This window comes from Phyllostomus hastatus, unplaced genomic scaffold (assembly GCF_019186645.2).
Source record: "Phyllostomus hastatus isolate PE091 unplaced genomic scaffold, TTU_PhHast_1.1 phas_contig_210, whole genome shotgun sequence".
NCBI classification, from domain to species: Eukaryota; Metazoa; Chordata; class Mammalia; order Chiroptera; family Phyllostomidae; genus Phyllostomus; species Phyllostomus hastatus.
Window position 1 is genome coordinate 38504264 of NW_025333737.1, and position 27084 is coordinate 38531347.

At 69.3% G+C, this 27084-nt stretch overlaps 1 protein-coding gene across 1 annotated transcript; it reads left to right on the forward strand.

Moving 5' to 3' along the window:
* The first annotated feature begins 4694 nt into the window (after positions 1 to 4694).
* On the forward strand, positions 4695 to 26298 carry ASPSCR1 (ASPSCR1 tether for SLC2A4, UBX domain containing). The gene is made up of 16 exons (XM_045836764.1): positions 4695 to 4847; positions 5781 to 5836; positions 7660 to 7774; positions 9284 to 9384; positions 13480 to 13537; positions 14320 to 14393; positions 14538 to 14973; positions 21236 to 21375; positions 21553 to 21634; positions 21930 to 22087; positions 22322 to 22387; positions 24149 to 24603; positions 25525 to 25596; positions 25787 to 25856; positions 25946 to 26121; positions 26202 to 26298. The coding sequence occupies exons 1-16, from the start codon at positions 4746 to 4748 to the stop codon at positions 26213 to 26215; spliced, it is 2175 nt and encodes a 724-aa protein (XP_045692720.1). The 5' UTR covers positions 4695 to 4745; the 3' UTR covers positions 26216 to 26298.
* Positions 26299 to 27084: the final 786 nt, after the last annotated feature.

Below are 27084 nucleotides of genomic sequence, written 5' to 3' on the forward strand. Positions count from 1 at the left end.
GGAGGTCCGGGACTCGGACGGGACGTGACCGCACAGGGCGTCCCGGACACGGCGGGTCTGGCGGGCGGTCACGTCCTCAGCCTGCAGCTCCCTGGACAAAGGTCGGTCTCTGCCGTGGAGGGACCCTGTGAGAGGACGCTTCTCCGACGTCGGTCTCCCGCCCGGTGCATCCGAGGCAGCCCACCCGGGAGACCTCCACGTGGTCCCCTCCTCCAGGCCCCTCGGGAGACCTCAGAGCCCCCCACGGTCCCCTCGGGGCCCCCGCCAGCTCTGCGCGCTAGCACTGTCCTCGGCCACCTGTACCGTGTGTGCGTGGAGGTCTCCCGGCCGCACTCTCCATCCAGTCCCGGAGTCCCCCCACTGCCCTTTCCCCGCCCCCTCGACCTGCGACCCGCGGAGTCCCTGTCCCTTTCCTTGGGTCGCCTCCGTGACCCTGAGGCATGAAATAAGCTGTAGAGGGCCCTGGCCGGGTGGTTAGAGCTTTGTCCCGATAGGCCAAGGTTGTGGGCTCCATCGCCCCCCCAGTCAGAGCACAGACAAGAAGCCAGCGGTGAGTGCACCAGTGAGTGGAACAACAGACAGATGCTTTCTTCCCTCTCGCTCACTCTCTCGAAATAAAAAATAAATAAATAAAAAGTGCAATCAAATAAGCTGTAAAACTGCCATTTTCCCAGAGCATATTCTCAGTCTGTTGAGATTTTGCTCCCTGTCAATGGTCGTCAGTTTGGCTCACATAAACTCATAAAAATTCTCTGTGAATGTGTCTGACGTGGACACAGGGAGTGGGCAAGGCGAGACGGAGGTGAGGGGGGAGACCAGGTTGGAGTGTGGTGTCGCTGGGAGGCGCCCCGGGGTTTGGCCGCAGGGGCCTGGTTCCGGGAGGGGGCCGGCCTGGCTGTCTGGAGTTCACACGGCACTGCGGATGGGCCCAGGCGCCCACGCCGCCCACGTGCTCTCCCGGGCTCAGAAACACGCCATGTGCACGTGGGGAGAGGGAGGCCAGAGCAACGGGCAACACCCAAACAACAGCCGGCCTGTCCGGCAGATGCCCGGGAGCTCCTGGTGCTGTTCTTGAGACTTTCTTCTAAGTTTCAAACAATATAAAAATAAGCCCCTGGCTGGTGTAGCTCAGTGGATTGAGCATGGGCTGAGAACCAAAGCGTCGCAGGTTCGATTCCCAGTCAGGGCACATGCCGGGGTTGCGGGCCAGGTCCCCAGTGGGGGCCATATCAGAGGCAACCACATACTGATGTGTCTCTCTATCTCTTTCTCCCTCCCTTCCCCCTCTCTAAAAATAAATAAATGAAATCTTTAAAAAAATGGCACAACTAGCATAATCAGTAAAATATATTTTAAAAAATAAAAAAATAAAACCCACCCCCCATAAAAGATGTACAGGAACCAGCTCAAGGGGTAGGTGTGGGGGGGGGGGTGGCTGGCTCAGTGGGGATCAATTTGAGCATCAAAAAAAGAGAGAATTGAGTGAAAAGAAAATCCATGAATTCATACTAATATTTGAGAATTGTTTAAAAGGAGGGGGAAGCATTTCCTTTTCTTTCTGCAGATTTGGTTTATTAGGGTGACGCTGGGTAACAAAATCACGTAGGTTTCAGGTGTATGAAACAGGGCCTGTTTGGGTGCACGAGTTTGCGACCGTAGGTGTGTAATGGTGGATGCAGGCAAGGGCCGCCCACTGATGAACCTGCTGACTAAACAGTTCCCGGAAAAACTCTGCGTTTGTGGCTTACTCACTCGACAGGGGACCTTGACCCCGCAGGAATCTGGCAGGCCCAGCACTGAGACTTCACGTGCCCGCCAACGGGACAGACTGATGCTTTGACCTTCTGATGGCCTGTCGTCTGCACCGCCGGCCGGCCCCGTGCAGTTAACCCCGGGGCGGGGTCAGACAGACTTGGCCTGTGGGAGACTCTCCAGGCAACAGGTCGGGGCTGTGACAGCGTGTTGGCACCTTGTGCCTCTCTCTGCAGGTGCGGGGATGCGCTGAGACGCTGGGGTTGATTTATTAAATTTTAGCTTGTTTTTAGGTGTTATGACTTAATTGAAATGTTAAAAAGATTTTATTTATTTTTAGAGAGAGGGGAAGGGGCGGGAGAGAGGGAGAGGAACATCAACATTTGTGAGAGACTCATCGATCTGTTGCCTCTCGTGCGCCCCCTGCTGGGGACCCAGGCTGCAATCCAGGCCTGTGCCCTGACTGGGAATTGAACCGGTGACCCCTGGGTTCAAAGGGTGGTGCTCAATCCACTGTGCCACACCACCCAGGGTGCTTATTTGAAATTTTTATTGTGATGACTGTGGAGTCACAGAGTCACATGCAGAGCGACACTGTGCTTTGTCCACTTTCCACACGACGGGAACATTCGGCAAAACTTCAGTACGCTCACACCACCAGGCTGGTGATGCAGAGACGGTGCGCCGTCTTCTCCCGGTTCTCTGGGACCCAGCCGTACGTCCCGGGAGGGCGGGTGTGCCAGACCCCGAGCGGCTCCATCTACAGCAGGTCCCTGGTGCTGTCCTCCTGGGTCCGCTTCAGTGCCTCCCCCGGCCCCACCACCACGAGCATCGGGCAGCCCTTACTGGTCCCGTTTCTAAACCGACCTTTCCCTTGCCCTGGGTAAGTGGGACCCTGCAGTGCGACGCAGCCTTTGGGGCGGCTTCCTGGCTGGCAGGCTTCCCAGGTGCTGCCTCCCTGCACTCGGCCCCCGGGGGGCTGGCAGAGGGCTGCCCCCGCACCCCACACCCCACTGCGGTGTGGACGGACCACAGGATGTCCACCCGCTCCCCTGCTGGGGTACGTCCGCACTTAACTCAGTGTGGGGCCGCTACAAATAGGGCTGCTAGGAACATTCGTGCAGAGATTGCCTTTTTTTTTTTAAGATACCAGATTTGCAAAGAAAAAGGTGAACCGAGAAGCTCCCGGCTGGGCTTCCATCTGCGCAGCCTCGCAGACCTGCCGGAGACGACCTGTGACCCCACGGTCCCCTCCGTGGCCCCTGCCGTGATCACGTTCTGGAACCCGGGCACCTCGGGCCTGGAATGGAGCCCTAGGACAGGGTGCCGAGTTTCAGGGAAGGCTGGGGGAGGCAAGCCCGGAGAGGCGGCCTTCCAGTGAGAGTGAACACAGGGCCCCCACGCGCAGGTTCTGACTGGAGGCAAACTGACTGGAGGCAAACTGACCGCAGGCTGGTGAGTGCCCCTCCTGCGGTGGGAGGGCGGGGGGCTCTGGTGTGTCCTGCCACCTGAATGTTTGGCTCCGGCCTGAAATAAACCTCTGTCCGAGGGGGTTTCCCCAAGGAGTCTTCCGGGTGTTTCCTGCCTCTGGAGGCTTGTCGAGCACCCCCGGGTGCCCTCATGGCACTTAGAGGCTGTCTCTGGGGTTTGCTCGTGTTTGTGCAGGCACGTCCCGGGGTCTCGGTCTGTCCTGCCCGGTCTTCCTGGACTCCGGCCCGGCCCTGCCTCTCCCGCTTCCCCCGCCGGTGTGCCTGCTGCCGCCTGCAGCACCCAGCAGCGGGAGGCGGCTGTGCCCTCGGGGGAGCGAGTGTGGTCTCTCTGCTCGGGAAGGGCCGCTCCTCCGGCAGATGTTTGCTGAGCCCCCACCCCGTGCCGGGCTCGCTCCTGCGTGTCAGTGTGGTGCAGGCCGGGCGGGCCGGCCAGCCGGGGCGGAGGCAGACAGTAAACAAGCGAGCAGGCACGGAAGGCCTGTCCCGGCGCACGTGAGGCCCGGGGAAACCCCCGCAGGCCGAGGGGCTGAAGAGGCCGGGCTGGGGGTCACTTGGGGTGCAGGGGGGCTTGGCTGCCACGGCGCTGCTCATGGGGTCCTGATGAGCTGAAGTATATGGGGTTGGAAAGCTGGACCAGGCACTGGTCAGAGATGCCCCAAGGGCGTCTTCTCCGAGGCCCCGTGTGCCCAGCCAGACACAGATGGGACCCATGGGAGCCAGTAGGAGTGGACGGGTCCAGGCAATGGCAAGGAGGGGCAGGCAGGTCGGGGGGCTGTATCCCCAGTGCTCCCACGCAAATCTCTAACACGCACGAGGGTGTCTGTCGGTCAGTACGGGGTGCGTCTGAGGCGCAAGTGCCACCTACAGGAAGGCGGGCCGACATCCACCCAGGAGGAGTGGTGGGATCCCACACAGCCCTCCTCCCCACCGCCTACACACGTTCTCGCGAGAGTTGAGCTGCTGCTGGAGCGAGCCTGGCACCGACGGTGTGGGGCTCTCATCTCCTCTACTGAGCCTGCTCTCTGCACCTAGGGCTGTCTCTTTCACGCCGCCCCTGCGGCCGAGATAACCTCCGGGGACTGGGAACCTGGGGGAAAGAGCAGGGACAGGGGGGCTGGGCGCTGTAGTGGAGGGGCCTCGATCGCAGGGCGAATGGGACCCAGGACAGGCCGGAGCGCAGTGGCCCAGAAGGGGACCACTGGGGAGTCCAGGCCTCGGGGCGCTTGCGTCCCGCACAGCCTTCCTCTTCTTGCCGTCGGGGCCACGCGGCGGTGCGAGCACGGCCCGCTGGACGGTTGGGGTGAGCATGCGCTCCAGTTCCCTCCGCAGCCAGGACAGGGGGCGGGGCCGGGACATCGGGTGGGGCTCGGGCGGGGGCGGGGCCCGGGCGTGTCCGGAAGCGCACGCCGGCCCCGCCCCGCGGCCGCGTGGCTGTCTGTCCGGGCTGTTACCGATAAAGTTGTTTGAAGCTGAGCCGGCGGCGACGGGTCACGTGAGCGGAACATGGCGGCCCCGGCAGGCGGCGGGGGCTCCGCGGTGTCCGTGCTGGCCCCAAACGGGCGGCGCCACACGGTGAAGGTGACGCCGAGCACCGTGCTCCTGCAGGTGCGGCCGTGGGCGGCGGGCGGGGAACACCGGGCGGGGGGCGAGAGCGGGGGGGCGCCGCGCCCGGCGGGCTTCCGCGGTTGGCTCCGGGGGGGCGGGGGCGGGGCCGGGGCGGGGCCCTAGGCACCCAATGAGCGGCCTGCAGGCGGTAGGGCCCGCCCACTTCCGCGCTGGGTTCCTGAACTCCCAGGTCCCTGCGTGTCTAGGGCTGGGGGGTCAGACTGGCGAGGTTCGGCACGTCTGCACCCCTCGCCGAATCCACGGCGCGCCGGAGCTAGCCTCCGGGGCCCCCGGCCCGTGTCCCCATGCTGGCGGGTCCCCTGGCCGGTGTTCGCACGGCTGGGTGTGCCGGCTTTTGTGCCTGGAAACTGTCTTGCTGAGTCAGTTGCTGCACTTGCACCGGGCAGCTGGTTGACCCCGAATCCATCACATTAGAAATGTTTCCTGGTCCCTGCTGTGGAGGGGACAGTGCGCACACCAGGGTCTGCCGGAGGGGCCCCCCGGGTGGGGTGGGGGGCCTCTGCATGCAGGACCCGCTCCAGCTGGCAGTGTGGTGTCGGCTCTTGGGGAGAAGGGCGGAGCGCTGCGGGCAAAGGGGCAGCTTTGGACCTCGTTCCCCGTGAGTGGGGGAGGGGTCTGGAGTGTGTGTAGGGAGATGCCTTGTGATGGCCTGCGGGGACTGGCCTGGAGACGGCCCAGCAGAGCTGGGCTGACCAGCCAGGCCCAGGGAGGAGAGGACCGAGAGCGGGAGCTCGTGAATGAGGCACACGGAGCGGTGGAGTGGGCAGTCCCTCCCGTGGCTTTACTAGGCTTTGTCCAGCAGAGCCAGCCAGCCCCCTGGGAGACCTCCTGCCGCCTCTGTGCCACTGCGCCTGTCAGCCCCGCCCCCTGGCCAGCGCCGAGCTCACGGCCTCTCTCTCGCCCCGCCCCCAGGTTCTGGAGGACACGTGCCGGCGGCAGGACTTCAACCCCAGGGAATACGACCTGAAGTGAGTTTGCTCTGGCCAGGCTTCCGTTCTCGTCCGTCCCCACCCCACCCCTAGGGCCTGCCCAGGAGCTTAAAGCCGCAGAAGTCTGTCTTCTCTCAGTTCTGGGTGCCAGGAGGCTCACGCAAGGTGTTGCAGGGCTGGCTCTCCTGAGGTTCAGGGGAGGATGCTTCCCGCCGGATCCACCTCCTGGTGGCTCCAGACATCCCTGGGCTTGTGGCCACATCGCCCACACCCCTGCCTTCTCCTAACGTGGCTTCTGCTCGTCTGTTTCTCCCCTTCTCTCTCTCACGAGCACCTGTCTGATCTGGGATGACATAGTCTCCAGATCCCTAACTCAGTCACAGCTGCAGAGTCCCCCTGTCCAGACGAGGTCACTGTCCTGAGTCGTGGGGTCAGGATGCGGGGTCAGATCTTTGTAGGGGCCACCACGCCATCCACCCACTGCGCAGGGCTGTGGGGCACTTGGCTGTGCGGTTCCCGGGGCTCTGAGGGCGCGAGGAAGGGGTCGTGGGGACGTGGGGGGAGGCCTGCACCGCGGGTGACGCAGTGGCGCCTCAGCCCCTTGGGTGTTCAGGGGTCAGCTGTAATTGGTTGCAAAGCGCCGCCCCTGCCAGGGAGGGCAGCCTCGGCAGGCGTGCGTGCGTGCGACCCTCCCCTGCCTCCGGCCCACGTCCCGGCTCGCACTGGGCTCTCGCACGGGGAGTGGAAGTTGTGCGAGCCTCTGGCCTGGTGTCAGAGTGCCTCTTCCTCACACGTCTGAAGGCCTGCGCCTTACAAGCTCCTGTGTTCAGAAAACCACCTTGTTCCCAGCGGGTGCTGGCCTGCAGGCCGCCGGTGACCACTCTGCCCCGGTCTCACGCGGTCTCGCCGGTGCCCTGGCCTCTCCCTGAGCTCCCGTTAGAAGTGGAGCTCAGGCTGGACCAGTGAGCGCCATGAGCCCCCCCCCCGCTCATGAGCGCGGTGACCCACTCTCCGTGCCCCTCACGCTCGCGGCCGCGTGGTGCCGGGGCTTTGCCAGGCACCGAGGGCAGAGCTCTTCTCGGACCCGGTGGTCCGCAGGGTGGACGATGGTGGTTCTCGTGGGGGTCCTGGGAGCTGGGGGGTGGGGTGGGAGGAGAGGGGCCAGGGTCAGGAAGGCTCGGAGGCCGCTGGGCCTGACCCCCGACCCTGGCCCACGGTTGAGGCGGGCTCTGCCCGCCCCTCCTGCGTCTCACCGCTCCTCCCGGGAGCCCGCCGTGGCCCCAGCTCTAGCTTCGGCCGCCTGCTGGCTCTTCTCACCCAAGCCTCTCGCTGTGAAGGGGGCGGCGCGTGGCCCTGGGTGGCGGCCGCCCGTAGTGACCCGCAGGCAGGCCAGGGCCCCGGGGTCCCCTCCCATCCCTAGGAAGGCCGAATCCGGCCCTCCACCTTGTTGTATCTGCCCAGCACCTTGTTTCTACCCGGCGGCAGCACCGCACTCCTTGCCCCTGGTTACGGAGCAGTTGCACGTACACAGTCCTAAAACTGCGCTCGGCCCTTCGAGGGCCCCCGCAAGGCTGCTGTGGCCCCCAGTGAACGTGAGTTTGACCCCCGGCTCTGGAGCCCTTGCCTCCCGACCGGGTTGGAGCCCTGCTCAGGTGGCTTCTCCAGCCCTGCGCCGCCCCCTCCCCCCCCAGCTGGCCCGCTCGCTCCTGGCTCTTCCCTCTGGACGGCGCGCCGTCGCCAGGAGCACACGCCGGTGTGTGCCGGTCCCGGCAGCTGCGGGCCCCTGGCCCGGGTGCCTCAGATGGCACCGACGGGCCGTGCCGGGCCCCGCGGGCAGCTGGGGGCCGTGCTCTGCGTTGCAGGTTTCAGAGGAGCGTGCTTGACCTCTCCCTGCAGTGGAGGTTCGCCAACCTGCCCAACAACGCCAAGCTGGAGATGGTGCCCGCCTCCCGCAGCCGCGAGGGGCCCGAGAACACGGTAGGTGCCCGGGGCGGGGCGGTGGTGCCGCTGCCCCCGGCCCCCCTGGCAGGCTGTGGACTGCGGGCGCCACACAGGCCGGCAGTGGGGGCTGGGCGGGGTGCGTCCTACAGGCAAACCGCCTTCCCGGGGTCAGGCAGAGCCACCTCCCACTGTGGCGGTTGGGGTGGGGGTGTGTCCTTGGTGGTGAGTCACCATCAGGGGTCAGTCGCTCTGTGGCCCCCTCAGAGGGTGGGCAGCAGCTCCCAGCCCCCCAGTTCCGGTCACAAAGCTGTCACCAGTGCCAGAGCCTGCAGAGGGTGGAGAGGCCGTGGGGCGGTCTCCTCTGTCCCGTCTGGGCCCCCAGCCGTCCGCCGGGTCGGCATCCAGAGGCCCCAGAGATCAGGAGGCCGGCCGCGGGGAGTGCCCCCCGCAATGCCCATGGCCCTCGCCCCGTGACTGCCGTGCCGCCTGCGCCCCCAGGGAGACGGCGCCCGCAGCAGGCAGGCCGAGGGTGCTGACCCCAGTGCCTCCCGCTGCGTCACGACCGCGGTGCTCGGCCTTTCTCGTGGGGGGAGCCCTGACGTCCCTCGAGGGCCTCGGGAGATGACGCCTGTCACGGGGGGCAGCTCCCCCTTCGTTCCGGGGCTTCACGTCAGTGCGCCCTCGAGACGGACGCCCTTGGCGGCGGCAGCAGGCCTCGCTGTGACTCAGAGAAAGGGGCAGCCCCGGCTGGGTGCCCGGTGGGGCGAAGTGCCGTCCCGTGTGCCAAGGTTGCAGGTTCGATCCCCGCTCAGGGCACATCCAGGACTCAGCCAGTGAGTGCGTGGATGAGCAGACAAGAGTTTGTTGTCTCTCTCTCTTTCTGCAAGTTTTTAAAAAGATGTGTGTATGCACGTATGTATTTATTTTTAGGGAGGGGGAGGGAGGGAGAGAAAAATCTATTAGTTGCCTCTTGCTCGTCCCCAACCAGGGACTTGGCCGCAGCCCAGGCCTGTGCCCTGACTGGGAATTGAACCGGTGACCTTTCAGTGTGCAGGTTGGCACTCAGTCCGCTGAGCCTCTTGAGCCCGGGCTCAAATACAATTTTTTAAAAAATCTAAAAAGGAGAAACAGGCCGGGCCACAGCGGGGGTCCAGGGGGTGCTTGAGGTTGGCCGTCCGCCCCCAGGGCAGTGAGCTCGGGTGAGCTCAGGTGCGCTGTCGCTCGGGGGAGGGGGCAGAGGGAGTTTTTCCTCTTCCGGGTTTTAGGCTTGGGTCCCACTTTGGGGGCACGATCGTTACAAACGGGCTAACGCGCGGAAACATTGTATCCGGTAACAGGGAAAAGTTCACAAAATGAGATGCATTTGTTTTTCCTGGCTGCATGGCCACGTGCCCCCAAACCCGGCAGCTGGAGGTACAGCAACATGCAGAGTGTGCAGGGGGCAGCGCCGGCCTGCCGTGGTGCCCCCCGCCCCAGGCCCCCCATCCCAAGGCCCCGGGAGCAGGGCGACTCGGCCCCCCCCGACTCAGTCTCGCTGTCCCCCAGGTGCGCATCGCTCTGCAGCTGGACGATGGCTCCAGGCTGCAGGACACTTTCTGTTCCGGCCAGACACTCTGGGAGCTTCTCAGCCACTTCGCAGAGACCCGGTGAGTGTCGGGCGTGGGCTCCGGCCCCAGCCGTCGGGGAGCCACAGACCTGGCTCAGGGACGGGCCGGCGGCGGCGGGGTCAGCCGTGCCGGTAGGTGCTGGGTGTGGGCAGCGTGTCGCTGCAGCTGGCCCTGGGCCCCTCGGCGGACCGGTGTCCGAGGTGTGACACCCTGACCGGGAGGGTGGCTCAGGTCTGAAAAGGAAGTTACTCTCCACGGTGGTGGGTGCGCGTCAGTCTCTGGCCGGCGAGATGGGAGCCTCCCCGCCGGAGAAGGGACCTCGGGGTGTCAGGCTGCGCCCCACTCGTGCGGAGTAAACCGCAGACAGGGACGAGGCCCCGCGGGATGGGGCCGCCCTCCTGGGAGGGGCCGGGAAGACCTCAGCTGACGGGGCAGGGACCCCGGGGCGCTGGCCACAGCCACCCGGGGACCCCCTGCTGCGGAGTTGGTGAGAGCCCCACGCGGGGAGAGCCTGCTCGCCGTGGGGCCTGGTCCCTCGGGTGCAGGTGGGGAGGAGTCCGGTGAAGACTCCCTGGGGGGGGGGGCACCCGTGGTTCGGGAGAGCCCTGCAGAGCGGGCTGCCTTCTGAGCTGCCCAGTTCAGGGGCCAGTTCAGGGGCACGGAGACGGCTCTCTGAGTGGGGGGGGAGTCGGCGACGGCAGGAGGTCCCACGCCGGCGGGCTGGACGGCTGCGTGGACGTGAGTTGTCAGTGACCCGGGAGTGTTGTCCCGAGTGCGTCTTGCTTACGAGTCAGTCACGCGTCTCCCCAGAAACTCCCTCGGCGCCGGCCCCCCGGCTCTGCGGGCCGGTTGCGTGGGGGCTGCTCCTGTGCGCGCCCAGGCCCCGGGTCCGTCCACCGGGGTGCAGACAGCGCGGGTCTGCGCGCACCCCCCCCCCAGTTCTTCCCTAGGGGGAAATTCTGGGGGCAGAGTTGCTGGGCCCACAGCTAGAGGCGTCGCCAAGTTCCAGCTCGAGAGGCCCCTGAGCCCGGCCTCTCCTCGGGCCTGCTGTTGGGCGGAGCTCACCGGCCTCAGCCCCGGAGCCCTGGCCAGGCACCCGGTCGGCTGCTGGGGGGGGGCGGGGCCTGGGACTTTGGATCCCCGCAAGGTGGGACGAGCAAGGAGCTGGCTTTTCTCAGGGAGCGCTTGGGGGAGAGGCCAGCGCCCCAGGGCCAGAGGCGTGCAGGTCGCGGCAGGAACCAGGGGAGCACGTGCGGGCTGCTCGGGGGTCGCTGAGAGTTCTCTGGCGGCCACGGCCCAGGAGAGCAGAAACGGACAGTTAACGTCAGGAATTTGATCGACTTGGCGCAGTGTATCCAGGATGTTACCCTGCAAACACGTACTCACAGGAAAAATCAGGTGTTTTTCTGCACCCTTTGTGGTGGGGCGTCTCTCCTGGAGCAGACGCCCCCTTGGCTGGCCCGCGAGCCCCAGCTTGGGGCCCACGGGGGGCCGGTAGCTGCCTCGGTGGGCACTGGCCTGGGCCGGTGGTCCACCCCTCGGGCGTCTGCCGCAGGGAGGGCCGCCCCGAGGCAGGTCTCCCCCACGGCCCTGGGCCTCGGCTCCCAGCCCGAGGTCAGAGCCACGCCGCAGCTCAGAGTCCGTGCTGCCTGCTGCCTGTCCTGCCGAGGGCAAACCCGGGGCCTGGAGTGCGCCTGGCTGGGCCGGGTGGGCTGTGTGGGTGCCTCTCCTGGGCTCGCGCTGGGGCAGGGTGTCCGTCCGCAGCCCTCGGGGCAGCCCGGGCGTCCTCTCGGAGCTCGCAGGCCGAGGCCACTTCCCCTTGCAGCTGCCCCCGCGCTGCCTGCCCTGGAGGGGGGGGCCGGCCGCCTTGCTCCCCTGAGCTTGTTGCTGTGCAGTGTGGGTGGGCGCCGCCTGGCCTCCGGGGTGCGGCCTCGCTCCAGGGGGGCCTGCAGTGGGGGCGGGGGCCCCTCTGAGCCTGGAGTCACCCCTGGGGGTGCGGACTGGCTCTTGTGGTTCTGGCCTGGGGCGTGTGGTACCGCGACTCGGTCAGGCCAGGGCGGACGGACTGAAGGGGCTCCAGACACTCGGCCTGCCCCCAGCCGGCCTGGGGGTGGTGGGTGGGTCGTAGCCCGCTCCTGTGGGGGCAGCAGGGGTAAAGCCACCAGCATCCTGTGGGCCCTGCCTGGCTGTCCCCACTGCCCTTGCCCGACCAGGGCTCTTGTCCGACTGGCCGATGGAGCGAGACCGCGGCGGGCACTGCCCCACCGGGCCAGGCCGGGTGCTGTCTGGGGAGGGCGGCAGGCGGGCGCCCTGCGGAGCTCTGCATCACGCCCTGGTCCGGGGTCCCGTCTTGAGTCCAGCTCGCGGGGCCCCTTGGAGACGAGACGGTGGGGGGGGCGGCGAGGTGGCCAGCGAGGGGCCGCTCCCTGATCAGCCGCGGTGCCCCGGGCGGCCGGGGAGCCTGCGGATCGGCCGGGCGGTCTGGAAGTGATTGCGGCCGCCCCGCCCGCCCTCGCGTGCGCACAGGCGTCGCCCGCGGCCCTGCTGGGAACCCGATCCCTCCGGAGGAGCTGCACTTCAAAGCCGGGCCGGCGTTTGATGTCCACAGGCCTCCGAGGGCAGGAGGCGAGCGGCTCTCGGCCCTGGTTGTGATTTGTGGTCCCGCTGGCGCTGGGTCCCGGGGGCGGGGGGGGGCGGAGGGACTGGGACTGGCCGTCGCTCTGGCAGGTTGGGGGCTCGTGTATTCGAGGAGGCCTGGGGTCACTGGGTCCTGGGGAGCCGGGCCCCCGGCCAGACCCGCTGTTGCTGTTGCTGTGGTTGAGGCTGTCAGCCTGGGTCTCCCACTTCCTGCGGGGACCTCGGGGGCGCAGCCAGGTTGGTGGGTCCAGGGCTTGGGCCGGGGCCGGGCGCACCTCCCCAGGGGCCCCCACCCCCTTCAGCTGGCTCTGGACTGTGGGTCCCAGCTCGGCCCGCCGCACGCAAGCAAAAGCTACACGCAAACGACAGACGTGGGCAGAACCCACGCCAGAGCCACACGGAGGGCGCAGCCGCGGCTGCCGGCAGCCAGGGCCCCTGCCGCCTCTGGTTCCCGGCAGCCCGACTCCGGCGGCCTCTGGCCCCGCCGCGTCCACGCGGGCGTGAGCCGCGTGCCCCGAGGTCGCCTGGGCCTCCTGCCCTGCGGGCGCAGCCCCGGGCCGCTCTGCAGGGGAGGGTCCCGCCCACCCCTCCCCGTCAGGGGCTGCGGGGGTGAGCCCGCCCGCGGGCTCCAGTGCTGGCCCCGGCTGCAGCCCGTCCGCTGGTGGTCGGCGGGCCTGCGTGGCGTGAACTGGTGGTGGTGTGCATGTGCACGTGAGTGTGTGTGTGTGAGTGTGCACCCGCCCTCCCGCCGGCCTGCGCGCCTGCCCAGCTGTGCCTCCAGCGGCCGCTCCGGCCCTCCTCGGGGTTCCGTGCTGTGTCCCTGGGGCTTCCCGCCCGTCTGCCCCCCGGCCCCTCAGGGCCGAGGGTCTCAGACGGCCCCGTGCACCAGGGTCCCCCCCCCCCGACCCCCCCAGCCAAGCCTTCCGCTTCGCTTTCCTTGCTCGTTGGTGACGGGACGTCGGAGGCCCTGGAGAGCGCGCTGTGTGGCCCCGTCCTGCGTGACCACGTAGACGCCTGGACACGGTCACACCGCCCTTCGGGCCTCCCGCCCCGGGTGCAGGTCGCAGGCGCTGGCCTAGCGCGAGGCTCCTGGGGGAGACCGGCCCGTCCGCCCCAGCACTGCCTACGGGTCTGGGCAGAGGGTCACTCAGCAGATTTGTGCCCCGAGATGCTCCTGGCACTGCTGGGGTCGGCGACCTTCCTGGAGGGTGGCCCAGGTCGCGGCCCCTGGGCCTTGCGCTTGGCTGACCCTGGGCACACTTGTCAGTGACACGGGTCTCGCCTGGGAGGTGGCGGCGGCTGCTTGTCCTCTGCTCTGTGTCCTCCCTGCACCGAGCCCGGAGGCCGAGGCCAGCGGAGACCCCGGGCCGTGTGCTGATGGCCCGCAGTGGGGTCCCCTCCCCTCGGCGGGGGCAGCGGGGTGCGGGTGCCCTCTCGAGAGCACGGCCCGCCGCACGCCGGAGGCCGCCTGTGACGCCCCCCCCCCTCCCCCCGCAGGGCGTGTCTGGAGCAGCCGTGGGAGGCCAGCCCGGTCTGCGTGTACATGAGGGACGAGGTAGGCGCTGGGGCCCCACCCGCTGGCCCGCCCGGCCCGGTTTCCACTCTGGAACGCGCACCCGCCCGGCCCGCCTTCAAAGCGGCGGCGGCGGCGGGCGGGCGGCTCTGAAGGGCGGTGTGTTCCGTGGAAAAAGCAGGGCCCGGCTCCGCGGCAGCCGCCCCCGGAGCCGCCCTGTTTGTTTTCTCAGCTCCGCTCCCAGCCCAAGAGCCACAAGAGTGGTTTCATTTTAATAAATATTTGCTTTGCTCCTTTTTGATGTTTTTCAAAACCGAGGCCAGCGTGCTGCGGGCCCCGCCAGGCAGAGGCGCTGCCTGTCCCCGCCCGCCTGCCCGTGACGGGGACCCTCCTGGCGCTGGGTCCCCTGGCACACAGGGGCTTTTTGTTTGGGCCCTGGCGGGGTGCCCTTCCCTGGCCTGGGGCGGCCACTGTCCCCGAGGGGCCGTGGGAGGCCCCGGTGTGGGGGAGACAGGCCCCCGGGGCTGCGAAGGGGGAGGGGTCCCAGGCTGCTGGAGGAAGGGGCCTGTCATCCCCAGGAGGAGATGGGCGCCTGGGCCCAAACAAGGGCCGTCGTGGTCACTGCAGCCCTCAGAGGACTGGTCACTCGGCCACGTGTGGCCAACCCAGGCCCGAGCCTGCCTGCCCGGGCCTCGGGTGCCGGCTGGGCCGCATCAGCGCCCAGGCAGAGGGGGTGTGGCCGTGGGCAGGACCTTGGTGTCTCCCCTGGGCCAGCGAGGGGCCGGGGGTAGCTGGGGCCCACCCGTCCCATCTTCCCCGCGCAGGTGGCTGGAAGAGCTGCCCTGCAGAGCACGACGCTGCAGTCGCTGGGCCTCACCGGGGGCAGTGCCATCCTCAGGTGAGGCGGGGCCTCGGGGCCTCGTGTGGTGGGGGAAGTGGGGTCTCAAGGGAAAGGGGTGGGGCCCTGTGGGCGGGGCATGGGGTGGGCGGGGCTGTGGACACCAAGGCCCCATGCTGAGCTTCACCCCCGTCTGGCCCACAGGTTTGCCATGCGGCCGAACGACTCTGCCACCGGGCCGCAGCCTGGGGTCTCCCAGAGCAGGAGCCCGGCCAGCCCGGCCGCTGCCTTGCCAGCCCAGCAGGTGGCCAGCAGCCCGCTGCTCCCCTGGGACTCCGAGGGGCTCAGCCGGGGCGACGTGAGCCGGCAGGACGGAGCGGCCGCCTCGGGGGCTGGCCCCGTGGACAGTACGGGCCCGAAGCCTGCAGACACCCCGGCAAAGCCGACCTCCAGGGAGCCCCCGCCCGCCCCCTTCGTGCCTTTCTCAGGGTGGGGGCAGCGCCTGGGGGGCCCCTGTGGGTCTGCACGGTGTCCACCGTCGCCTAGGCTGCCCAAGTCCTTCTCCAGCCCCGGGGGCCCCTCCAAGCCAAAGAAGTCGAGGCCCCCGCCAGAGCCGGAGCCGGAGCCAGACCCAGAGCCGGTAAGCAGTGAGCTGGGCATGGGAGTCCTTCCTCCTGACCGTACCGCACCCCTGGCCCTGCAGCTTGCAGGCCTGTGACGAAGTGTCCGAGCCCGCGGGCCCCAGCTGCCACCCTCCCCCCGCCCAGCTCCGGTGCACAGGCGGCTGCCGTCCGGGCGTCCGGCCGGCTCTGCAGCAGCACCGAGCCACCTCTCTCCAGTCGGGTCGGGTCAGTCTTCGCGCCTCTCTGGCTCCCTCAGTGCTCACCTGTCCCCTCGTCTCACACCCGCCTGCGCCGACCCACCGGAGTGCCCTGCGCGTGGGCCGTGCTGAGCGGGCGGGAACGGGTCAGGGAGCACGCTCTGCAGGCCTCGGGACCCCCCAGTGCTCCAGGGACCTGTCAGTGCTCTGAGGCACTGCCCCCCAGGCGCTGCCGGCCCTCCGCGGGTCGGGCTGGTCCTGCCGCGGCCAGAGCTGCCCAGAGGGAGGACAGGCAGGGGCCGCCCGTGAGACCGGCTCTCTCCCCGGGGGCGATGCCGAATTGTCCCCTCGGAGCACCTCTGGGACTCTGCAGCTGGGGCTCCCTGACAGCGCCCCCGGCGTCTTTGGGAACAGGCAGCGTTGTCGCCGTCGGCCCCGGGGGGTGGGGGCCTGTCCCCCGGACTGCTTCCTCGGAGGCTCAGAGACCCCCGCCTGTTGTCAGGGAGGGCTCACTGCGCCCCCGGGTGTGGTCCCCTGGGCTGTGCCCCCGAGTCCCGCTCCGCGGGCCTCCGCTCAGCCTCTGGCTGGCGGCCGACCCTAAGCATTGCGAACACCAGGAGAGGCCTTTCGGTGGTGCCAGCCTGGCTCGCCGCCCGGGCCACACGCCGTCCCCTTTGCAGCCCCCAAGGCCGCAGGCGTGGGTGGGCGTCGCCCTGGGACTCGGCCGCTGCCTCGGCCCGGTGCTCAGGCCCGCCCCGCCCCCGCAGGGTGCGCGCGCTCACACGCATGCCCGTCCTCGACGGCGGTGGGTGCAGGGGGTCCCACCGCCGACACCGGCTTCCCTCCCCGGACCACCCTGCCGGGGGGCGGGGCGGGGTGCTCCGGGGTGGGGGGAGTCGCTCGGAGCAGCCCAGGGGGGCCGGGGGCCTGGCCCGGGGTGGGGGGGTCGCCTCCGCGCGTCTCTGGCGTCACGTCTCTGACGTCACTTCGGGCAGCTTCCGGTCTCCGCGGCGGCCCCGCCGGCTCCTTCGCTCCCTTCTCTGCACAAACCGCCCCCCCCCCGTGGGCGCCCCTGTCCCGACCCCGGTCCTGCGGGGTCAGCCTGCGGCTTCTCTGGGGGGGGCTGAGCTGTGGGAAGCTTTCACGGAGTTGAGGTTTCAGTCTGAGTTTTCTGAGATTTTTTTTTTTTCGGTTGAGCTGTACCAACTGCGTTTCCTTCGCCGAGACCGCCCTGCGCCTCTCCCCTCCCTCAGCACCCTTGCGTGGCGAGGCAGTCCCCCGCCCGGCCGGCCCGTGCACCCCTCTCCGGCCGCGCCGTCGGTCACGGGAACTCCCGCGTCAGTTTGGCTCCCGGGGCCGACGCCGCCCGCCCACCTCCCGTCCGCCCGGGAGCCCCTTCCTAGTTCTGCCTCCAGGTCAGCCACCTGGGGAGGCGGGAGGGTCGGGGCGCCTGTGCCTGTCCGGCGGGGGGGTCCGGGCGGGCTCGGCTGTGGAGTGGAACCCTGCAGAGGGCAGGTGGCTGGGCTCACTCCTCCCCACACCACGACACGTTGGTGCTCCTTGCTGAGTGGACTTCGGGGGGGGGGGGCGGGGGAGGGGCGCAAAGCAGTGCTGAGTTCCATGAGCGTTTATCCTGGGGGGCCCCAGCCCCCGGGGGATGCTGCTGGCTCCTACGCCAAGCTCTGGGCCAGGTCAGAAACTGGTGTGCACCCCCCAGTCCCAGTCTCCGTCCCCTGGGTCCAGAATCAGCCAATGTGGTGGGTTGAGCGGGTGCTGGGGGGCCGGATTCCCTCCGGGCGTGCTCTTCCCCCCGGGGGCCTCTGGGTCTGGCGCGGACACGGCAGCCAGGGCTGGCTGCCTTTTTCTCCCAGCCTGAAGGTGCAGAGGTTACATGAAGTGGGCCCTGGCCCCCTGGCCCCGGAGGCCCTGGCTCTCCGCCTCTCTTGGGGACCTGCTGAGGGTCCCATGGGCATCTGGGGGTGGCCTGGGCTTGTGCGCCCCCCCTCCCCCCGGTAGGTGGGTGCTGTTGGGCCCAGGACCCCAGTGCATCCATCGCCAGTGCTGACCCTGGGCCCCAGGCAGGCGGGGTCCGCCCAGCCGCCCGCGGTGCTGCCTTTGATCTGGGGGACCCGGCAGCTGGCTGCTGGCGGAGCGGCCCCCGCCCGCCTCGCGCCTCCTGTCCCTGACAGCCGCACGCCCGGAGGGCCGGCCGGCCACATGGTGTCTGCTTTGTGTCCCTTTCCAGTGCTGGGGGAGGGGGGGAGGGAACAACGCAGAACTTTTGGGGGAACTTCAAAGGTACACTTCAGTAATCAAAAAGAGCTCCCAAGTTTCCCATTAACGTTCTGCCTGTGTGTGGTTTTTGGATTTAAATAAAGAGCCGAAAGAGACAGGATAAAATACAGGCAGGTCCTCGGCGGAGCCCCGGGATGGTTTGCAGACCCGGCGGCCCCTGCCTTTGATGTCGGAACGTTAATTATTAGAAGGTAGTTTAACTGGCCATCGGAACGGGCCGGGGAGAGGCTGGGGCTGCCGGGCGGCCCCTGGCCTGCCCTTTGAAGTCCCGCCCCGGCTGGGAGGCGCGCCCTGCTCTGTGCACGCAAGCGGCCGTCCCCGCAGGCGCTCCCCACGCAGCTGGCACGGGGTCCCTGATCAAAGCCCCGTCCCCTGGGCGGGGCGGGCGCTGACAGCGGGCCCCCCACCCGGTCCCCTCCCTCCAGAGACCGGGACCGGGGCTCTTCCTCCGTCCCTTGCCCCGTCCCCTGTCTGGGGCGGGCGCAGCCTCCCTCTGTTTATCCTGTTCCCACGATGGGCAGGGGGCCGGGCGGGGGCCAGCTGCCCCCCTCCTCTCGGCCAGGCGCCCGCCCGTGACACCCCTCCAGAGCAGGCCCAGGGCCAGGGTCCGGGGCAGCCTCGGCTGGAAAGCCTGCTGGGGTCTGTCCGAGGACAGGGCCGCAGTTCCTGGAGCCTAGTGCCGGGCAGGTGCCCTCCAGCCACCTGTCCTGCTGGGTCTCCTCCGGGGTGGGCTTCAGGGAGTGACGGATGCCCAGCGGCCAGGTTCTCAGACCCCCATCCTGACTGGGCCTGAGGGGGTCTCTGCAGGACCCACGCCCTGAGAGCAGCTGTCGGGCCTGGGGGCGAGGAGACCCTGACCTGACCTCAGTCCTTGGGGGTTCACCCCCCTCACCCCCAGCGGGGCGCCCCGCCACCCAGCCTGTGGGTGTCCCTGCGTGCTGCTGAGGAAGCGTGTTCTCCTCCTGCCCGAAGAGGTGGGCGGGCCTGGCGGGGCCGGGGCTGGGGGCCCGTGCCTCCGAGAGCTCTGTGCTGAGGTCTGGGCGTCCGGGCGGTCCCGCCCGCGCGGACTGTTGCTGCGTCCACTCTGTGGCGTTCCCTCCGGGGCGGCTGGCTCCCGGGGCGCCTCGGGAGGCTTGGCCCGCGGCCCTGCGCGGTGGCTGGGTTCCGCTCCAAGCCTCAAGGGGAAACGCTTCGCATTCCCGGTCGCCCAGCCCCGGTCTGGGGGGCAGCCTGGCTGCGGGGGCGGGGCGGGGGGGGCGGGGCGGCACGAGGGAGCGGGAATCTGGGCTGAGGTCACCTCCAGACGGTTTCCACATTCTTTCTCCGGGCGTCATCGCGTCCTGGAAAATTACTGTCAGGAAGACGAACCCTCAGCGACCACTTCTGACACGAGGGCGCCCCGTGCGCCCAGGCGGGCTGCCAGCCACTTGTGTGGCGGCTGCCGGAGTGTGTCTGCCGCCGGGCTGGGGGCCCCTCGCCCCCTCCGCGTCCAGCCCGGCTGTGCCTGTTGCCTGGCCGAGCTCTCCCGCCTTGTTCCCTCGGGTCCCCCTCGGGGCCCTTTTCCGACGGCGCCGGTGGCTGTCTGCAGCTGGCAGCAGTCCCCGGGTCCCCGCCGCTCTACGGCCTGGGCGACGGCCCAGCCTTCGTCCAGAGCGGGCCGTCACCCGGGCCCCGAGAACGTCGGCCGAGGAGGGTGCTCCCGTCCCTCCCACTTGCCTCCCGGGCCACTGGCCCCTGTCACCTGGCTGCCAGCAGCCGTCACCAGTGGGGTGACACCGCGCTCTCAGCGAAGGCCCCTCCGCTGCGTGGACCTGCACATGCAGGCTGCAGAGGTCAGCTGTCAGCAGTGCAGAGAAGGGTCTGGGCTCCGTCGTTCAGAGCCCGAGGCCCACCAGTGGCCCTGGGCACCCTGTGAGGTGCGACTTGGGGTCCCCTCCTGGACCCCAGGGCCTGGCCCTGGCCGGCACGCGGCAGCTCACTCCTGGCACGGAAGGTTCGGGCACGCGCTGTCCTTCGTGGTGGGCGCCCGTGGCCCTTCCCCGAGTCTCGCCCTGGACCTCCAAGGACCACCGGGAAACCTCTGTACGCCCGCCTCCGACGCCCGCCCTGCGCAGCGTCTGCCGGTGCCTGGGGACGGCAGCTGAGGCCAGGCTGGGGCAGTGCGTGGTGCACGGCGTGCTCAGCCACCCTCCCCGGCCCTCTCCCCTCGACCCTCGGTGGGGGAGACGCGCGCCCCCGGGAAGCCCAGGGCGTGCAGCCTCCGGGTTTCTTCCGCCTCGTCCCCAGGTGGTGGCGCGGTGGCGCTTCCTGCCGGCCCAGGCGCCCGCGTCCCATCCGTCTGGGAGTCCCTGGGGGACGGGGCCTGCCTGAGGCCAGGGCGGGCCAGCAGCCCCGGGACCCTGCTGTCCCTGGGGGTGCCGGGCGGACGGCGAGGCCTCGGGTCCCCCAGGCTGTGTCCTGGGGCTGGGGCCGTGGGCGAGGCCGGCTCGGCGGGACCCTCCTCCTGGAGCTGCCGGCTCGACGCAGGCCCGCCCTGCCCTCACGCCTGCCCCCAGGGAGCCCGGCGCTCTCGGCCCTGCTGGAATGCAGGCGCCACGGCTGTGGGGGGCGGCCGGCGCCGGGCAACTTGTTATAAAAAGCTCTGGCACAGACCGCCTGAGGCGGCTGCAGGGAGGCTGTGGGTTTGAAGGGGCAGCCCCCAGGGCCCTCGGCCCGCCCTTCCCGGTCCCCGCGCCTCGGTGCTGCGCGGGCAGAGGGGCTTCTCCGTGGAGCCCACCGCCCTGCCCCCGCGGGGAGCACTGGAGAGGGGTGTGACGGCCGTGTGCTTGGTGACTGCAGGGCCAGCCGGACTGCGGGCTGGGGAGGGCAGCCCTGGGCACTCCTGGCAGGTGCGCTGGCTGCGGGAGCGGCCCCCGAACGCTGCATGGACTGGGCCTGGTCGCCCCAGGGCAGCAGTTGGGCCTTGCGCGCTGGTGGCCGGGCTGCGCGACAGGCCGTGGGAAGGGACGACCCGGGAAGTGTGTCCCAGGAGCGGAGCCTGCCCAGCCCGCCGGGTCCTGGGGAGACACCGGAGGTGGGGCCGCCCTGCCGAGGTCAGAGGGCGGGGCCCTGCCGGGGCAGGGGCGCCTCCTCAGCAGCCCCTCCCTCCTGGGTGAGGGAGGGCAGGGCCCCGCCCGGGGGGACGCTTCCCCAGACTGTCCCCTGGGCGGCGCAGGCCTCGGAGGGTCCCTGCTCACTGCAGGGACTGTCCCCAGAGGCAGCACATGCAGGGCGGGCCCTGCCTTGTCATTTCCACCAATCCCGCTGCCAGTCAGGAGCGAGGCCGTCCCTTCCTGTGTCCCCACGGTGGGCAGACGCGGGGCCAGGCCGCTCCCCTGGCGGGGGGGGGCCAGCGGTCGGCAAAAACCTCTAATTTGGGGGCCTCCACTCCCCCTGGCCCCCCCCATGAGCCCCTGATGTGGCCTCGACCGGACCACTGCTCCCTGAGCCCTGGTGGCAGGCGTGCCCACGGAGACAGGACGTGAACGAGGGGCTGCTGCTCCCCCCAGTGCCCGAGTGCCCCCAGCAGGGACTGCGCGGAGAGCCCAGGGCCAGGGGCCGGGGAGTGAGGGTCCCAGGTCGGTGCCGCTGGGCGGGCGGCCAGGAGGGGGCGCCCCTTCCCGGGCAGCCTGTTCTCCTCCCCCCACCTGGTCCTGGCCTCGGGCGGACGGGCGGGCCCCGGGCTGGGCTCTGGGGTCTGCAGCGGCCCGGTGCCGGCCCCTCCTCACCCGTGCACCCCCATCCGCAGCCGGTGGCCCGGGACCCCGTGGTGTGCCACCCCGACCAGGAGGAGCTGCCACAGGCCCGGCCGGCAGAGCTGCCGGACGAGTTCTTTGAGGTGACCGTGGACGACGTGCGGAGACGCCTGGCCCAGCTCAAGAGTGAGCGGTGGGTGCGCCCCGCCCCTCAGGCATCCCCCTGCCCCCGCTGCCGGCCCCCGGCCCCCATGCCCCCATGCCCCTGGCACCCAAGCCCCCGGCAGCCCCGTGGGGTACGGGCTTGGCGGGTCCCTGTGAGTCCCCCTCTGGCCGGGGAGACCCGGGCCTTCACCCGCCCTCTCCACAGGAAGCGCCTGGAGGAGGCCCCCTTGGTGACCAAGGCTTTCAGGGAGGCCCAGACGAAGGAGAAGCTGGAGCGATACCCCAAGGTAACGGGGGGGGTTGGGGGGCGGAGGCCCATGCTCCCCCCGCCCCTGCCCAGCCTCGGTTGGCAAAGGACCAGTCAGTGTGGTTTCTCAAGGGAGCAGAGGTCACTGTGTCTTCACGAACCCACGTGGTGGGCACGCGACAGGGCCTCACACCCAGCCCCCCGGGGGGGTCAGCAGACCGCAGGAGACGCTGGCACTTCCACCGGCCCCAGTCCCGGCCCCTGCCCCACTCCCAGGTGAGGCCCCACCCCCGGGAGGCCCAGCCAGGGCTGACCCCGGCGCTTGTCCCTCCCAGGTGGCCCTGAGGGTGCTGTTCCCTGACCGCCACGTCCTGCAGGGCTTCTTCCGGCCCAGCGAGACAGGTAGGAGGCCACCCCTGGGCATCCGGGGCCCCTGGGGCCCCTTCGAGTGCCCCCTGGCTCCCGCAGGGCTGCGGCGGCTCGGAGCAACAGGGTATGTGGGGGGGGCGGGGCGTGCCACGTGCCCTCGCGCCCACCTGTCCTGGACAGAGGCCCCCGGAGCAGTCCCTGGCCTGGGGCTGCCACTCACCTGGAGGAAGGGGGGCAACCAGTGCCCCCAGCTCTGGGCAGGGCAAGAAGCAAAGGGAAGGGCGTTTCTGTGGGGGGGAGGGTGGTCCATGCCAAGTGCAGCCGTGGTCTCGGGGACGCTCATCTTCCCTTTTTCCAGGTTTGATGAGGCCTCTGGGTGGACAAATGACGAGGTGACCGTGAAGCCAGGCTGCCAGAAGACATGGTGGCGGCTGCAGACATAAGGCTTGTGTGGATGATGGTGGATGGCTTCTTGATCGCAGGCAGCACATGCAGAGCCGTGCAGCCACGTGGCACAGGCAGCCATGCGTCACAGCTCTTTTTGCTCTCCCCTCTGTGGTGAGGCCTGCGGGTTTAAATAGAAGCCTTTTTCAAGAACCAACATACACCACCTGTTAAGTTATTACTTAGCTTTCATAGTTTCAGAACCACCTTTAAGATAGGAGGCATTGGACAGGTTTCATTATGATTATTTCACATGCAGCATCTAAATCAACAGGCGTGATAGCGTTGGCTTGTCCACTAGTTGCCACAAACTCATTCATTGATCTTAGCAATCTGAGCTGTGGATAGTGCGGTGTGGCAGTGGGTTCACGAGGGTTTCTATAAGATCTTACCACAAGCCCTCTTTGGATTTACCGCAGCAGACATAAGGCAGCTTTTTCCTGGAGCGAAGAAGTAAGCCAAGTGGCAACTTCTAAATGTGTGTCTCCCTCCGCAGTATTTTCTCCAAAATACCTGGATAAATACATGACCCTCTTCAAGTATTTGCTATACAGGCACCGCAAGCAAAAGCAGGTTCAGTGCGTGGCAACATGTCCCAAGTTCACTTTCAGGCATGGTTGGATGTGTGTCAAAAGGTGAGCTCTTCGTCTTAAGGCGTGTCAAGGATTACAGCTGGCAATAGCAGTTGAAGTCAAGGCCAGGCCACACCGCGAAGCCTACGCAAGGATTACCGCAGCAATCGCTGCAGACGTATTAGCGCTTACATTCAAGATCTGTCTTTGGCTTACCTACCTGGCACTTTCTTCTCTTTGTTTCACCGCTTGCTCAGCGCCCGCCTGACGCCCCTGTGGGCCCCAGGGCTCCCGGTGAGGGCGCGGAGCCTTGATCTGGCGCCTTCTGGGCCGCCTTCCAGAGCCCCGAGGAATGTCCCGTCCTCTCGCCTGGGAGGGCAGCCTGGGGCCTCCCCGGCCCGGGGCCTAATGGCTCCCTCTTCAAAGCCTCCTCAGACGTTTTAATTGCTAGCAGAGGCCGGCCCTCGTTAAGTGGCCCGCAGGCCCTGCGAGGCCTGAGCTGGGGCTGCCGGCTGTGGGGAGACGGGGCGAGGCCAGGCGGAGAGCTGGACGTCCACCAAAGCATGGAGTCGGGGTGGACGGGAGCCCGGCGGGGCCGCCCGCAGCTCCGGGGCCCGCAGGCACTGGGTTCTGCCCGGGTCTCCCCCGCCGGCGCTGGGCTCGGAGGTGCTGTGGGAGGGTGGGCGTCGGCTCCCGGACCCTCCCCCCAGGAGGCGCCTCGGGGGCTGCCTCCCCTGCCCGCTCTGCCCCCGGCCACCAGCAGCCGGCTCCTTTCATCGGCGGCTCGGCCTGGAGCCACGGGGCCCCTGCGGGGTGGCGGCCCGCCCGGGACCAGAGCTGGCAGGGCCTCGGGGAGGAAGCCCCCGCCCGCCCTCGGTGCGCCGTGCGGAAGCTTTCATGTCCCTGGCTGGCTGCGCGCTGGCTGCCGGCCGCCCAGGGGCTGCCCCCGAGTCCCGCCCCGAGTCCCGCGAGGGAGGATGGCTCTAGGCGGGTGCAGGGGACTGCAGCCCAGCCGCCCTGCCTGCCTGCCTGCCGGGCCAGGAGCGTCTGGGGACGCAGTCAGGGGGCACAGAGGCCCCCAGTGCTCCAGATCAGACCTGCCTCCTGGGCCCGAGCCCCCTCTGGGGTTGGTGCTGCCCCTGCCCACCACCTTGTGCTGGACCCTCAAGGGGTCCTGCCACAACCCGGGACCCCTCAGCCCGAGACGAGGGCAGACCTGCCTCGGGCCTCCTGGTGGCCCGTGCCGCTCTCCTGGCACTGTCCGGTCGGGTCCCCGGGATGCAGGCCAGCGGGGGGCTCCTTTGGGGCTGTGAGCCCGACGGCCCCCAGGGGGCCCAGCCCCAGCAGGTGGGCTTGGAGCGTGTGGGCGAGCTGTGCGGGTGGTCCCGAGGGGCAGGGCCCGGCCGCACCAGGAAGGGCGTGGCAGTGCCTCCCACTGGCCCGGGGCCTGGAGCAGCGCCCCCCACGGAATGCTGGCCCCAGGCACGGCAGTGGGGGTCTCCAGGCACCGAGGCCCTCGCCCGTGTCGCTCACCCGTGGCGGTGGTCCCAGCACTCCCCGGCCCGGCCTGGACGCTCCTCTGGGCAACTCCCCCACCTCTGCGCCGGGAGCCGGGGGCAGGGAGGTGAGTGCGGGCTGGCAGCTGCGGCCCCTGCACGCAGGCTGAGCGCACGGAGCCTCGGCAGCTTCAGGGCCGCGGCCACCGTCCTCTGCACAGGGGCGGGTGGGGGCTCTGGGGCTGCCCCTACGGCCCGGAGTCTGCACCACAACCCAGCCTCCCGCCAAGGGGGCTTCTCGCGACACACCGCGCACCTGTGCAGGAGGGGTCAGTCCCCGCTGCCACCCTCTCGGATGAGACTCCCCGAGGGGGAGGTTCCTGGTAACAGGGCCCGCCTGCAGGGAGGGGCTTCACGCCAGCCCGGTCAGGGGCCCGGGTGCAGCTTTCAGGGTGTCGGCGGGCACCCTCACAGGTGGCCGACCTGGGCCACTCCCCACCCAGCTGCTCCTGCTGGGTCTGGGCCCCCCTCAGCCCGCGGGTGGCCCGTCCGACCACCCCCGCAGACCCCGAGCTCTGTGTGCTTCGGGCGGTGAGGCTGGGGGAGGGGAGGCCAGGGCGCCCTCAGGAAGGGCTGGTGGCTGCCCTTGCCCCCTGGGGCCCCCCTGGCGTCCCCCTTGCCCGCACCCCCGCCAGTCGGTCTGACCTGTGGGCCTGCTGTAGTCTGCTGGGGTGGGGCATCTGGGCCTAGCACTGCTTTCACCGTGTTCGGTGCACCCTGGGACCAGGCAGTGGCGGCCGGGCGGGGGGGCCGGGGACAGCAAGGCCAGCGCACAGGGGGCGAGAGCTTCCTCACCAGCTGGTGCTTGGGCTGGGCCCTGGGGCTCTGTGCTCAGACACCCAGCGGGGCTGGCTCGAGGCCTGGGGCCGAAAGAGGGGCAGGAGCCCCTGGGGGCTGGGTGGGGCTCACACTGCCAGGAGGGGCTGGTGTGCCCCTGCAGCGTAGCGCCCCCTGCTGGGCCCCACCCACAGCGCCCACGCGGCCCTGAGCCCCCCTGCCCGCCCTGCAGGCAGAGCTGTTCCCCGCTGCCCTGGTGCACTTCGGGGCCGAGGAGCCCGCAGGTGAGTGGGGCCCCTGCTCGCCACCAGCCCCGCGTCCTGGAGCCGGGGCTGCCTCCGGGCGTGGAAGGGAACCTGCTCCCCGGGGCTTCGGGGCAGCCAACTGCCCGGGCGGTGCCCCCTCCCAGAGCACAGGGGTGGGGGTGGTCCCCTTCGTCCTCCGTGGCCTGAGGGTGAGCCGGGCCCCCCGCAGGCCTCTACCTGGACCCCAAGCTGCTGGAACACACCATCGCCCCGTCTGCGGCTGACACGCTGGTAGCCAGGTGAGGGCTGGGGGTCGGGGAGCATGCCTGCGGCTGGGAGGGTCCGCGGCTGCCGAGCCGGCAACCCTGTGCCTCGGACCCTCCCCCAGGTGCATGTGCAGGGCCGCCCCGCCCCAGTCCCCGCTGCCAGCGTTGAACCCCGCGCCCCTGGAGCCGGAGGCAGCTGCCCAGGAGGGTGCCTTGGGGCCCCCCGAGCCCAGCCCCGGGCCGGCCCAGCCCTTGAGGAGGGACCTGGGCAAGGTGCCCAAGTGGCTGAAGCTGCCAGGTACTGTGGGGGGCAGACCGGGAGGGGCTGCCGGGCAGGAGCCCAGGGCCCCCAGGTCATCCTGGCCTGTCTCCTTGCAGCCAGCAAGAGGTGAGAGCTGCCAGCCAGAGGTTCCCGCCCTGCCGGCGACAGGACCCCTCCCCACCCCAACTCAAATAAAGACTGGAGCCTCCCCGAGTCCCTCTGGTCCTGCTTCTCCAGAGAAGAGCCCACAGGCTTCCGCCCTGCTGCCCTCCCCCGTCCAGAGCTCCCCAGCGAGGCCCTCAGCCGCCCCCAGCCCTGGGACCGCCAGGCCCCCAGCTCACAGGCCCTCGTTCGCAGTAACGAGGGCACAGGTGTCCCCCCTTTGCCGCCTCCCTTGGCCTTCCCCCAGCTGACACGTTAACCACCCTCCTCCTGGGAACACGTCTCAGGGGCAGGGCCTCCAGGCACCCCGGCCCCGAGGAAGTGCCTCCCCCCGCAGGGCTGGCAGGGCCTGGCCCGGGGGTTCCCCCCCCCCCCCCAGTGCGAGGAGGCACTTCAAAGTGGCGGTGGGGCACGGGTTCTGGCACTTGTCGCCAGCCTCTCCCTTCAGGTCTAATTACTTCCACATGCTCCCAGCGCTTTGAAGCCCGGAGACTCCCGAGGGGGTGGGGAGAGGAAGGTGGGAGACAGAGGCGGGGAAAGGGTGCAGGAAGGGGTCCTCGGGGCCAAGTTAGGGGGTGAAGGGCTTGTCCCCCAGCCCACGCTGCCCGTGGGGGTGGGGGTGCTGGCCGGCGGGGCAGCTGCTGAGCCACCCGGACGGTCCTCCGCAGGGGCAGTTGCTGTGACTTGCGTCTGCAGTCATGGGGCCTGGAGCCCTTTGGGCGCTCCCCATCCTGGGCACGGGAAGCAGCCTCTGGAGGAGGGGGCAGGCGCTGCCGGGTGGGGAGGGTGAGGCTGGGGCGTGGCCAGGCCCTAGGGGTGATGCTGGGCCCTGGGGGC

Coding starts and splice junctions, on each gene's coding strand:
- ASPSCR1 (XM_045836764.1), top strand. CDS start 4,746: ATGGCGGCCCCGGCAGGCGGCGGGGGCTCCGCGGTGTCCGTGCTGGCC. Junction 14,394..14,537: donor GGGGGCAGTGCCATCCTCAG/GTGAGGCGGGGC, acceptor TCTGGCCCACAG/GTTTGCCATGCGGCCGAACG. Junction 25,597..25,786: donor CGGGGCCGAGGAGCCCGCAG/GTGAGTGGGGCC, acceptor GGCCCCCCGCAG/GCCTCTACCTGGACCCCAAG.